The following is a 14,018-nucleotide window of genomic DNA, read 5'->3' as shown; positions in this document are numbered from 1 at the left end:
ATTTTCCAACGTGGTGCTCCTCACCAAGCCTCACACACTTAAGGATTGAATACAGAGAGGCTTAAGTCCAATTTAGAAACGGTTAAAATAATTTCTGTGAGGAAAATGAAGATTGAGAACTACTATTGTGATTGAATGTATGCCAGAAATCAAGTATTTAATTTTTGTCAAGCTGGAGGTAGAACACACTACTCCTGGTATACCGAGGAAGCCCTCTATCGCTGAGCCACAAGCACTTCCCACCACAAATTTTAAAATAAACATTCTTATAAATTAATGTATAACTATTACAGAAGAGCAAATGTACAAGTAGAATTTTCTTGTCTACTTAAAAGAGTAGTCTTCAATAAAAGATCTAAACCAGTACAAAAGGATTCTGCTATCTTTATAAAAAACAGATGACTGGCTGGCTATGGCTACTGTTTAATAAAAATCTAGATGCTCCCTCATTTCTCCCCAAAAGAATTAGGCTACAAGTCTGCAGTGAGAGTCCCCAAGTCACACCCAAGGCCATAAATATGAGGATATTAATATTCATTAGGCTAATATGTACACAAGATGCTCAACCACCTTGCGTCTTACTTCTGCCACCCAGTGGCGATACCCATACTGCTCTCACAGGTCCTGCTCAGTTACAAACTGCTCCTGTGTGTTCACCAGGCTGTTGTTGGGCAAGCTCTGGTCGAGGCCAGGAGTTTTTATGCACCTCCCTGCTTGAGTCACAATACAGTTCCTTGAGCAAGGGGAACAGGTTTCCTGTGTATTGTGACACATGACAGGAACCCAACATGTAAGAGGACGTGATACCTTAAGCTTCTTAAAAGAATTTTGTTGTTGTTGTTAATGTGTGATGTCTAAATTTGGGTTTGTAGGGATTTTTCCCCCTCTGGCATTTTTTGTGAAGCGTATAACCCGCGACGGTGTGTAAGGCTAGGTGATACCGTGGCACACAGCACTACACGCCCCTCCGCATTTGGCGCGGATGTGGAGTCGCGGGGTCACACGCTCGCTTCAGCCTGCTCCGGTTTTCTCACGGGCAGGGCCGAGTAGAGCTAGGCTTCGCCACCATACGGCAGACCACCTGCTTCCGAGAGCACCTTCTCTGCCGGGGTCGCCTCACGTCCTTTCACGCGGACGCCGGCGGGGCAAAAACGAAGACGTGGGTGACGCGAGCAACTCGCAACACCAGTCCCTCTCCTCCGCGGCAGCCGGGGGAGCCTCCTCGGCTCGCCCAGCGGGTCCCCTCGCGGCCACGCCCAGGCCAGCCCCACCGCTGCATTCTGACCAATCGGAGCCGACGTGCCTCCCAGCACGGCCGCGGGAGGAAGCGCTGGGACGGCCGGACGCCGAACGGCCGTTCACGTCAACGCGGTGACGTCACGCGCGTGCGACGCACCTGTCGGGCTCCGACTCCTGCTGCTTCCCTTCCAGTTCTGCGGGTCAGGGCCGGTCGGGTCCGGATCGGACGGCCGCTGGCTCAGTGCGGTTGCGCTCTGGGTACCGGCTGTCGGGAGGATGAGGCTGGAGTGGGCGGAGGTGTGAGAGCATCGCTGCTGCTCTGGTCCCGGCGCGGAGCGCGGAGCGCGGATCTCGTCGTAGTCCTTCGAGAGCGCCCCGAGGCTGGAGACTTGAGTCGGGGCAGAGGCAGGTGGACTCGAGGGCCCGCTAGAGCTGCAGGATTGGACTTCACCCCGAAGCCAGCCTCCGCCGGTCCCACCTGGCCGCACTGACGTAACCTCCCCCTCAGAGCCGGGTGGCAGTGAAGTGCGCCAGGGTGGGCACCCGGGAGCGGCGTCCCGGTGAAGCTCCCGGGGCGGCTGGCGCGCGATCTCAAGCAGATGCGGGGCTCCCAGGCAGCGCAGCCACCAGCCGCCCAGCCTGCTATGCCTCTGCGCTGCGAGGTGAGTCGCCAGCTGTCAGGTGTCACGCCTCGGCGGCGGCGGACGCGACGCCAGACTCCGGCGTCCCGGTTTCTTCACACAGTGCTACCTACCTACCTACCTGCTGTCCAGCCCATGAAAGTCGCCCCCATTTCCTCCAGGAACCCTCGAAAGACCTATAAGAATTAGAACTAGGTGCCAAGACACGATTTTGAATTTTACCGAGTTTGTCCAAATTTAGCAGTAACGTTTAGTTCTTCTGTCTTCAGGCTTAACGTATATCAAGTCATTTTTTTAAAATCTAAGTATTTTCGTGTTAATAGTAAATTGTTGGGCCAGAAGTTACCTTGGGGAACTTCTTCATGCGATATGCTTAAAGTCTGGCGTTTTAAAATTAGAGGACAAGGAAGTTAATTGCATATTCATCAGGTGTATTCTAATTCTAGCCCCAGATTTCTATTTCTTTTAGAAACAACGACTGTTTATGTCAGTTGGACCAATGGTGACCTTGCCTTTTAATAGCTCTGTGCTGAGTGTGTTTATAAAACTTAAAAAGTTCAGTTCGGCGAACTTTTTTTGAGCCCTTGTATTCAATGCCTGCGCTACCACTGTGGCTTATGTATAGTGGACACTTTGTAGATGTACTTTTCGCCCATGAAGAATCTAGATGATTATTTTCTTAGGATCAGTTTTACATGCCTTTGTAAGTTACTAAAAACAGGATTTCAGTTCGGGATATACAGGAACCCCAGTGTTCATGTGCATGTTGTTGACCAGGCTAGAAAGGTGCCGATTCTGCTAATGCCCTATTTTATATGGCTTTAAAATCAGGTGTGTGACTTACCGTGTTTTCTCAAACTGAGTAAGCTTATATATAGTGTTGGCAGAATTTGTTACAGATAGCATTCAACCCCACCCCCGCCCCTTCCTCTCTCTTTGATACTTCAAAGACTGTTGAGTGGCAGCTCCAACTATTTTAAAAGGTCAGTATGAATAACTTAGGCCATTGCTTGGAAATAGTTCTGTCTTATGTACTTAAGTCTTTAAGAGTTAACCCGGTTTTGAATATATATCGTTCAGAAGAACAGATTTGTTAAGGTTCTGGGTTTGCAGTAGAAAAATGGCAACTGTCCAGGTCATGTTGGTGATAGGCCTTCTGTTTCCTGTTGTGACATGTTGGTAATAATTTTCAGACCTCAGGAAGCCAGATTTGATCTCTGTGGTGGGTCATATATCAAAGTTGTATCCTGTTGGTTTTGACCACTATCTCCGCCTTGTAGAATTTCTAACTTGCTTTGTAGTCAAAATTGTCAGAAGACACTGCCTATATATATGATATAATGCATGTAAATGAGTACCTTCTGTAGTTTAGGGTCTCTCTTTCTCTCTCTCTCTCTCTCTCTCTCTCTCTCTCTCTCTCACACACACACACACACACACACAAACACATGCATTATATCATATATATAGGCAGTGTCTTCTGACAATTTTGACTACAAAGCAAGTTAGAAATTCTACAAGGCGGGGATAGTGATAGAGAGAGAGAGAATGAACGAACTCAAGTTTTTACCAGTCTCACAAAGTAGATGCATTCATTTTGTCTGTTTAATAGGTGTGGAAATGTAAGAAAGAATTTAGTTGTCATTCCTAACATCCCACAGTAATCTTCGTCAGAACTGAGACTGAAGCTCAGCAGTGTCATTCCAGAGCTCTTGCTTCCAATCTTCAATGGCTACACTGTCCTGCATGCTTTACTAGGTGACACTCTACAGTGACATGGCACCAGAGGTCCATTCATTTATAATTTATAAAAGGGGTGTGCAATTGCAGAAACTCTTATAAGTGTTGTTTTTAAAAAGAAAAGCATCCAGTATTACCATTTTAATAACCTTTTATGTCGGTCTTTTTGTGCACATTCATATTTGTTGATAAACATTGCAGCTACAGTTCCTTTTGATTCCTAAAGATAAGTGTTCCTAGTTAAGTATAAAGTGAAGGAAGACCCCCTGCAGCCTCACACATTTCTGGGACTCAGAGATTTGCTGCAGCTGGGAGGGAACCAAGGAAACCGGTTCCTCCCATTCTTGGGAGATTAGCTGAAACCTGTTTGTTTTTAAAGTCTCAGCCTTCCATAGCAGCTTTTAAATTGGGTCTTTGTTTTATTTTTTTTTCCCCATCTTATTAGGACCCTTGTATTTGTGGATCCCCCACACACACACCCGCTGACTTTTAAAAATGCTTAATTTCCTCTTTTCTTGATGCTTGTTTCTGTTTTAATTTTCAAATTGTACTTATGTGTGTATATTTGAGGTATAAAGTAGCACTTTGATAAAAGTGTTCACTGTAAACATTAAGTCAAACCCACATAGATCAGCATGTCTTTCATCTTTGTTGTAGAAACACTTGTGTTTGAAGAGGTAGCAGTTTAAAGGCATGCAGCTCATCACGTGTAGCTGTTCTCACTGTGCTGTACAGTAGGTCACTAATTGCCTAGGTACTGAAACCTTGGAGCCTTTGGCCAGCCCCCTCCCCGATTTCCAGCCCTTTGGAACTACCATTTCTACTTTGCTTTTGAATTGGATTCTGTAGATTGCACATACAAGTGAGATCATGTAGTGTTCTTCTGTGCTTGTTTACTATATCTGTTGATAGACACTTAGGTTTTCGTATCTTTGCACTGATAAGTAATAGTATTTAACTTAAAAGAATTTGTAGCTTTAAGAAATATTCTTCAGGGAGCTAATTATTTTGTTTTTTTTTTGTTTTGTATTTTTTTTAACTAAAATATATAAGGTGCAATTTCAACATGCTAAGTAAACAATAATTATTAAAAATACCAAGTAATACTACTTTTTGGAGAAGCTAGTTAGATTATTATCTTATTCTGGAACGTGATAAATTCTGTCTTAATAACCCAGTGGATCTAATCAACCCCTTCCTCTGTTTATTCTTGCTGTTCTGTCCCCCGCCCTTTAGAACAAATCCTGTGAGTTTTTAGCTTTATAAAAATTTATTTGTATATTTTATGTATATGGGTGCTTTGTATGTACATCTGCACAGCAGAAGAGGGCATCAGATTGATTATAGATCAGACAGTTGTGAGCCACCATGTGAGTGGCTCAGTGCTGAACTCAGGACCTCTGGAAGAGCAGCCAGTATTCTTAACTGCTGAGCCATCTCTCCAGCCCCTGCTGCGTCTTTTTTACTGTGATGTTTTACACTGCTCTTGGATATAGATGGACTTTAATAATGTACTTAAACTTGACTTACACAGAATAAATTTTTTTTTCATTTTTGCTATCAAAATGAGAGAATACTTAGCATTTTGCTTATTTTCCTGATAGAAGTCAGTAACCATAATGTAACCTTTAGATGCTTGTTATGTCTGTGTCTACTATAAGTTACTGTATTTGAAAGAAGCTAAATAATCCTATGTTATTCTTATTTATTTGTTTTAGAGATGGTATATAGCACTATCTGGCCTGCAACTCCCTGTATAGAGCAGGTTGGTGTCAAATTCACAGAGATCTTGCCTCTGCCTTCTGAATGCTGGCATTTAATACCACACCTAAGAAAAAATTATGTAAGAAATTTGAGAGATTCATTTTACTTTGGGTACTTATTTTAAATTGAACCCTACCCAATGCTGTTATTCTCACTAGATTACATTTAATTTCTGTTGTATAGTGATCTTTCTGATTATTTTAGATATGAATTTTTCTCAAAAGACTGCATATTTATATGTATGTCTATATTATATATAAAAATATATAAGCATATAAAAATTATGTACAATGTAAAAAATTGTAAAATATATTACATACCTACATACACACATACACATATGTATTACAATTTTTCCCCTTACATTTATTTAAGAAGAAGGGCTCCAGATAGAGAGGAAAGAAAATGAAATGAGGACTGAAGATGACTAAATTTTATTATATATGTATTAGAAACTATCAAACTAAATTAGAAAAATTAGAAAAGATTGCTTACTAGAATAGTTCTGAGTTAATTCAAATTATTAAATTTCTTCGATGTATATACATTTTTATTGTACTTTAGTATATAAATAACTCCTCAGTTGCATCTCAAACTGTTTACTAAACATGTGTTTTATATCTAATTCCCACTTTCTATTGACTTTGAGAAAAGGTTATTTTATTTATTAATGACTAGTATTGCCTAGTAGTAAGTTTTGTTTCATTTCAGTTCATTATGTCTTCTTCTCCACTTTGCCTTGTAATCCCTTGATAGGAAAAGGAGGAAGATTTTTCCCTCAATGTGAAATCAGATGGAAAAAAGAATGTGGTATATCCTCTTGATGGAGATCCCAGTGGATCTGCGGTCTGGTGTCTATTTCTGTCCAGATGTCCTGGGACAGTGACTTAAGAACAAACATGTCTGCCTACTCTTCTCTCTCTGTTCTTCCACTTCCTGCTTTCATTGACTTTCCTGCTTCTAGAAGTGAAATCTTTTCATTAAATGTAGAGAAAGAAACACAAACATTAGAGCTATTGCTTCATTTTCCCCTAGTTCTCAATAGATCCAGATTTATTGATCTTTCTTCTATGTGACACCTTAAAAGTATTCTTTGCAGTTTTTACTATGGTTAAAGATTCTTTATTATGCCTGCTATTTTCTGTGTTGGGATTGAACCCAGGGTCTTGAGAATGCTAGACTCTACCCTGAATTTCATCCACAAACTGATTTATAATTTGGTATTGAAGCAGTACCAGAACTTTTTCCAAGTGCTGTCCCTGTGTGCAGTTTTTTTCTTGGTGGTGCCCTACTTATCTAGCTGTTATTTCACTCTTCTCAGAAGCCACTCTTTCTGCCTCCATTTAATCAGGCACTCTCATTTATTGCTATTAGGCTTTTTGCAGCTGTTCTATGGTTCCTTCCACACTGTATGGCTATATGACTATACTGCCTTCTGCCACTAAGTCAGCATCTCTACATGTATTCTTTTTAAAAAATATTTTATGATTTATTTTTATTTTATGTGCACATTTGTCTGTGTGAAGGTGTTGGATCCCTGGAACTGGAGTTACAGACAGTTGTGAGCTGCCATGTGGGTGCTGGGAATATTTGCCCTCTACAAATATTCTAAAGTTCTGATATCATAGACTGTGTTTCATGGTGTGGAAGACTCATTCATTGACAGAATAAATTTGAGAAACATTTCATAGATTTTGTTTATCAAGTTCATGTTCATATAGTTTTTCTCAAAAACTTGGGCTGTAGAGATGGCTCAGAGGTTAAGAGCACTGACTGCCCTTCCAGAAGTTCTGAGTTCAATTCCCAGCAACCACACGGTGGCTCACAACCATCTGTAATGAGATCTGGTGCCCTCTTATGGCCTACAGGCATACATGCAGACAGGACAATATAAACATAATAAATAAATAAATAAATAAATAAATCTATTAAAAAAACTTTTATACTGGTAGCAAATATAGTATATAATATATGATAGATTACCCAAACATACTGACCATCATGCCTTTCCCAGAATTAGAAGTTCATGTACCTGCCTATAAATGATTTTCCTTGTCTCAGCTTGGTAGTTCAGTTCATGCCACTTTTTAAATCAGGTAACCAACCCCTCCCCCAATCCTACTTAGCTTTTTTGAGACTTCAGAGTGTCTCAAAAATTGGGGGGGGAGAAGAGTGTTATATTTAGGGTTTCTATTGCTGTGGAAAGACATCATGACTATGGCAACTCTTATAAAGGAAAACACTTAATTTGGGTGGCTTACAGTTCAGAGATGCAGTCTATTATCATCATGGTGGCATGCAGACAGACATGGTGGTGGTGAAGTAGTTGAGAGTTCTACATCTTGTTCAGGCAGGCAGCAGGAAGTGATCTAAGACACTGGGCAGTATCTTGAGCATAGGAGACCTCATAACCCATTCCACAATGACGTACTTCCCCCATAAGGCCACCTCCTAGTAGTGCCATTACTTATGAGCTTATGGGGGCCAATAACATTCAAACTACCACAGGGAGTTTCATGTCATCTATCACAGTGAGATGTAGTCTTTTTCTCTGAGTTTTGTTACGTTGTGCCATTTGTCAGGTTCTGCTTTTTACTGTAGGAATACAGATCCCCTATATAAGAAAATACTACATTTCCCTTGAAGATAGTATATAATGTATGCTGAAGTTTACTGAACTCTGAGGCCTGTAAAAATATGGTATATAGTAAAATTGCATTCATAGTTATGTCAATTTCTGATACTTTTTAGCTGCTCTATAAGTATTTGTGATTAAATGATTATCTTGAAATCAATAAAATAACTCACATTTTAATTGAGACCTAGTATAAACAAAAGTTTTTTGTTTTTGAAAATCTTGTATACATATGTATATAATATATAGTGAAATATAATCATACCTATCCTCATTTACCCTTTCTTTGTTTTTAAAAAGATTTTAATATATTTCTATTTTATGTATGTAAATGCTCTGCATGTATGCCTGCACGCCAGAAGAGAGCATCAGATCCTATTTTAGATGCTTGTGAGCCACCATGTGGTTGCTGGAAATTGAACTTAGGACCTCTGGAATAGCAGTCAGTGCTCATAACCTCAGAGCCATCTTTCCAGCCCTCATTTACCCCTTCTAATACCCTCCATGTCCCATCTATGTCTGTCACCTTCTCAGTTCACTTAGTATTGCTCATATGTGTGTGGGTGTGGGGCCATCTACTGGAGTATGGTACAAATCTACCAGTGGCTACATCCTCACTAAATGGTTCTCTTTCTGTCAGCAACTATTCATCCAGTGCCAATAGCTCCTTGGTAGGGGGTAAGGCCTGGAAGTCATCTGCACCATCTCTACTGGGGTACATTTTGGCTTTTATGATCTTGTATAGGTTCTGTGAGTTCACAAGATGATAGCCACGTCCTATATAGAAGAAGGCATTTCATAGCACTCCTCCTCATCCTCCAGCTCTTAAACTATTCCTACCTCCTTATCTATGCCTTGGTGGTGTGATGTGGTGTGGTGGTGATGGTGGTGGTAGTGCGTGTGTGTGTGTGTGTGTGTGTGTGTGTGTGTGTGTGTGTGTGTGTGTGTGTGTATTATAGCTGTTCTGTTTAGGGCTAAGTACTCAGACTCTTATCCCAGCATTTAGTTTTGCGTGTCTCCATTGATTGCTGCCCAGTGCAAAAAGAAGCACATATGGGTATAAACATAAATATTTTGAAGGCAATTTGACAGGACAACTGTCAAAATAAGAATAGTAGGTTCTACCCTTGGGCCTTTGACCTTCCCAAGAGGACCTGGTACCAGATATGAAATTCCCGATGTCAGAGGATTTAATCAGAAAGATTTAATCAGAAAGTTCTTGGTTAGCCCTTACAAGTTGTACCATTGCCAGGCAATGGTGGTGCACACCTTTAATCCCAGGACTCCAGGAGGCAGAGGCAGGTGGATCTCTGAGTTTGAGGTCAGCTTACTCTACAGATTGAGTTCCAGAACAGCCAGGACTACTACACTGAGTAACAGTGTCTCAAAAAGAAAAAAAAAAAAAAAAAAAAAAAAAAAAAAAAACCCACTCTTGCGCTAGTGGGCACATTTGCCTGGCAGGTTGGTTTTGCATCACGAAGGGTCCAGTGCTGGGTAAGACCATGGATGTCTTCTCTACCTCAGTAACTTGCTTAGCAACTTCCAGCACTGTGAAAGCTAATCACCAGGGAGGAAGTTTCCTGGTCATTTTGGGGTTCATTGCTCTGTGTTCTGCAGCCAAAGTATATGCTGTCTTCAGCAACAGATCTTGTGGTCATGATGGATAACCAAGGGCAGTGGCAATAGCCTGTGTTCTGGAGACCTCTGGGGCCTCCCTGACCAGTAAGCGGTAGAAAAGTTCCATGTCCTGCTAGTAAAACATTTAAAAAAGATTTAGATAGGAATGAGTCTTACCTACAGATGGTTAGACTTTCCCCTCTCTGCCATCATTGCTTTGGAGATTTTGGTCCTTCTTTCTGGTTGCTGACATGGAGAGTTTTCATTTGCTACTTTCTCCAGATTGTGACTGGCTTCTTCTCTGTTTAACTTCCCAGTCAGACACATAGTTGACTGACACACCTTGGGAGCTTAGCCATTATCTTCAGTTCTGCTTGACTGAGACCACAAAGCTCCTTTATGTTACTTGCTTTCAGGATCTTTGGGAAACAGATATGAGGAGCATTTGTGTTTTAACAATAAAAGTAATAGCCATGGAGAAAAACTGATGAATTGAACTTTATCAAAATTAAATAGTTTTGTTATGTGGTAGACATCCTGGGCTACAGAATGAAACCTTCTCACAAAAAACAAAAATTCTCAAATTGAATACATAATATATATGCCACATACTTTGCTAACCATTGACTATATACTAAAAAAACAAAAATTGAACAGTACTAGACCTCAGGATACATTCTAGATCAGAAGATCAGTAAATTAGTAAAACCTCAGAAAGCTTAGGTCAGTACTATACAAGGGGAACTGTAAGAACTACTAGGAAATTTTGATATAGGCAAAATTTGACTCAGGTACTGGGGTAGACTTTTTTCTTTAACTACCTGCATGGCTGTGTTTAAGTTATTTAAACAAGTTTTTTGTCTCAGATTTCTCATCCATTAAGTGGAGAGAATAATAACTCCCAAACTGTATTATTGGCTCGTAGTTAATACATGTACTTTTTCAAAGTGTTGTGAGAGTGCTTGAGAGATGTATTTTCTAACTAGAGGAGTACTTTCGTTTGTTGTTGCTGATGTTTTGAGATGATGTAAATTCCTGAGGTTGACTTTGAACTCTGGATAATACTGTGTCAGTATTCCTGAGTAGCTGAGCCTACAAGAATGTGCCAGATGCCTAGCTAATTAATGGATATTTGATGTGCAATCTGAAAAATGAGTAGCAAAGTCAGATGAAGAGGAGAGGGTATGCCCCATGCGAAAGGCAAACTGAACCAGGCAGGACTGCCAGCCTGGGGCTTTTCTGCTCTGTTAAAGACTTCTAAGAAGTGTGAAAATGATTAAAATATTTTAATACGAGAAATAGGGAGATTAGGTTACTAGTTAGACTTTTTTTTGGTGGTGGGGCCCGACTGCAGTACAAAGATGAAGTTAGAGGCAGGCAAGGTGCTTGTGCTGGGGTCATTAGAAATTTATTACCGTACACTAGACTTTATCTCTGGAGTCTGATCTTCAAACTGTAGGAAATATGCAAGCTACCCTGTACAACTGATTTAAGTAATACAGTAACACTCTTAGTATAATAGGTTTTTATGGTAGAAGAAATAAACATAAAGTTGCAGAACAGCAAATATTTCTTTGTAATTTATTTCCACATTTTTTATTTCAAGGCCAGTTTACTGTTGTTGCAGAGGGTGTGTGTGTGTTGAAAACTGAACACGTTTCTCTTTGAGCTCAGTTGAGTGGGAAGCTTGGTATTTATTGCCTATATTCTATTCCAGTCACTGAATTAGGTGCTGAGAATATGGGTGAGTGTTTTTTGAAGGAATCTTTAAGGGAATTATAGCACAAATTGGTTTTTAAAAAGATGGCTATTGTTTAGTAATGTTTGGTTTTCTAAAACAGAACTGTAGTTTCTGAATACCTTTGTTGTTGAGACACTGTTATAGTAGTTTTTCATGTGCAGAAGAAAAAGTACCAAGGAGACAAGATTGTCTAAGAACTTGAGTCTTGGTTGAGTTTGGGCACTTGATCATGTTCTGTATGTACCTACTGTGACTTTGTAGTCAGCCTTGCTTTACAAGCCTTACTAGTTTGACTGCCACTATGGTTGCTGAGCTCCCCACATGTCATCCTACTTATACATTCTTATTTTGATAATGAGCATGGGAGTAATGCATTAAAAATGTAGGAGTGTTAGTTTTGATCTATAAAGAGTAAAAACAATGAATACAATAATTTGGTTTTACCTGCTTTGAAAAAATGAAAAATTTTAACTATTTACAGTTTTTCCCTGGTTAATGGTTGACCCTAGGCTCAGAAATACTTGAATATTTCAAGTCAATTTAAAAAATTTTAGGTTACAATGTTAATTTTAAAAATTAGGTAGTATTTGCCTGAGGTAAACTCCAGAGGACTTGGAATTTCAGCCATGTGCTCCCTGCCATTCTTGTGGGCCTCTTCCTTGCAAAGCCCTGTCCAGTCTGTGCACTCACAAGTGATTGCGTACTGTGGTCCTTCCCCGTTCTGTGCAGTAACCCTCGCACTGTAAGTGCACCTCTGCACTTGATGTATTTACACTTAGAGGATCTTAAGATTGTACAGTACTGCTTGGAGGAGTCTTTCTTTCTTTTTGACAGCTGCATAGTGAGAAGAATTGAACCATCCTTCACCACTTAGCATAACAGAGGGAGCCACTGTTACAGAGGATGGACTTAGTATTTTTTAGTACAAAGGCCATAACTTTCATTTCGTGATGTTAGAATACATGATTTTTGTTCTATGTTGGGAAAATGTTGAAGCCATTTTCCCCTTTTTTCCAGATAACCAGACAGCTAAATGGAGTCTGAGCAGCTGTTCCATAGAGGCTACTATAGAAACAGCTACAACAGCATAACAAGCGCGAGTAGCGATGAGGAGCTCTTAGATGGAGCAGGTGCTATTATGGACTTTCAGACTTCTGAAGATGACAATTTGTTAGACGGTGACACAGCAGTTGGTAAGTGCAGCATGACAACTGAGATTTGTAGCCATGAATATCTACCAATACGTATCATTTTTTTGTTTTGTTTTGTTCTGTTTTTTGTTCTTTTTTGAGACTAACATTTGGGGTAACTTTTGAAAGCCAACGTAGATTCAAAGAACTTAAACTTAACTGTTTAAAAGTGGCCTTATTCATAGTATTTTCCTAAAGTATTTTTACTACCTCCAATGTCTTCAACATTGAAACAAACTTTTAAATTTAAATATAATTCAGAGAAGCATGCAATCATTATATCATACTCATGAAGATAGATGAATGTCTGCAAAATAAACAGGTTATATAATTTCCTTTTAGATAAGAAACAAAGCATCACCTAGAACTTTCTCTTCTTACCTTAAAAGATAACTCTTACTTGATTTCCATTTAGATTGGCGTAGTGGGTGTTTATACTTTATGTAAGTGGGGTCTTAATGTATGAACTCTCATCTCTGGTGTTTTTAATTGTGTTTTGAGATTATCTGTGTTGTTGTCTATGGCAGTGGTTATTCTCATCGCTGTGTAGTTTTCCATTGTAAATACGCTCTAGTGTAGTTATTCTCTATATTTCATTGTAGGTTTTAGCTCTTGTTAATAGTACTGCTAAAATATGTAAGTATATATTTTAGTAAAGTAATATAACTCATGAGTTATACTTAATCTGGAATGATTAAATCTAGAGTGTGCATGTCTCAGCATCATCAGATACTGTCAGAGATACTCCAACATTGTGGTATGCTTATCTCTGTCAGTAGTGTGTGAAAGTTTAGTTGTACATCTTAACAAAAACCAAATACTAAAGTGTTATCATTCTTAAACATTTTAACTCTTCTGTGTATTCACAAAGCTTATATTTGATGACATGGGAGTTGAAATTCATTTATATATGTTGACTTGGCTTTTTAGGTTGCTTTCAGAAGTGCCAGATCAATCTGTCTATTTTATAGAATCTTGTTACATATTCTGATTTGTCAAATAAATTTATTGGGGATGTCTTCTCCTACTCTGAAGTGTGTCTTCATTTTCTTAGTATATTTCTTTTGGGAAGTCATTGATTCTAATGAAATCTAGTTAGTATTTTTCTTAGTTCTTACTTTCTGTGTTCTGGTTAATGATCTTCAAAACTGGGTGTGATGGTACATACATGCAATCCTAGATGTTGAGAGAAGGATAGAGAATCTAAGACCAGCCTGGCTTACATAGCCCAACTGTTATTTAAAAATAGAGATTTCAGGTACTTCAGGGGACCAAAGATAGTATTCTGTTTTCTTCTTGTGTCATTCACATTTAGATCTAGAATCTGCTTGCACTTAATTGTGTGTAATGTGAATAAGAATTCAAACTTGTTTTTTTCCAATAGGCATAACTGATTGGTTCAGTACTAAGACAGGCACCTTGAACTCTCAACCAAAATGACAGACACTTTG

General features: G+C 39.5%; 1 protein-coding gene across 3 annotated transcripts in view; it reads left to right on the top strand.

The window, feature by feature from the left end:
• The first annotated feature begins 1,374 nt into the window (after positions 1–1,374).
• Clcn3 (chloride voltage-gated channel 3) overlaps positions 1,375–14,018 on the top strand; it is a 74,662-nt gene continuing 62,018 nt past the window's right edge. The window contains exons 1-2 of one of the 3 annotated variants that reach the window (XM_027394078.2): positions 1,375–1,901; positions 12,395–12,570. In XM_027394078.2, coding sequence (XP_027249879.1) covers positions 12,411–12,570 — 160 coding nt within the window. In that variant the 5' untranslated portion in view covers positions 1,375–1,901; positions 12,395–12,410. The remainder of the gene's footprint in view (positions 1,902–12,394; positions 12,571–14,018) is intronic. The other 2 variants (XM_027394081.2, XM_027394082.2) reach the window with 2 other exon arrangements.

This window comes from Cricetulus griseus, assembly GCF_003668045.3.
Source record: "Cricetulus griseus strain 17A/GY chromosome 1 unlocalized genomic scaffold, alternate assembly CriGri-PICRH-1.0 chr1_0, whole genome shotgun sequence".
Classification (NCBI taxonomy): domain Eukaryota; kingdom Metazoa; phylum Chordata; class Mammalia; order Rodentia; family Cricetidae; genus Cricetulus; species Cricetulus griseus.
This window is presented reverse-complemented; position numbering and strand designations above follow the sequence as displayed.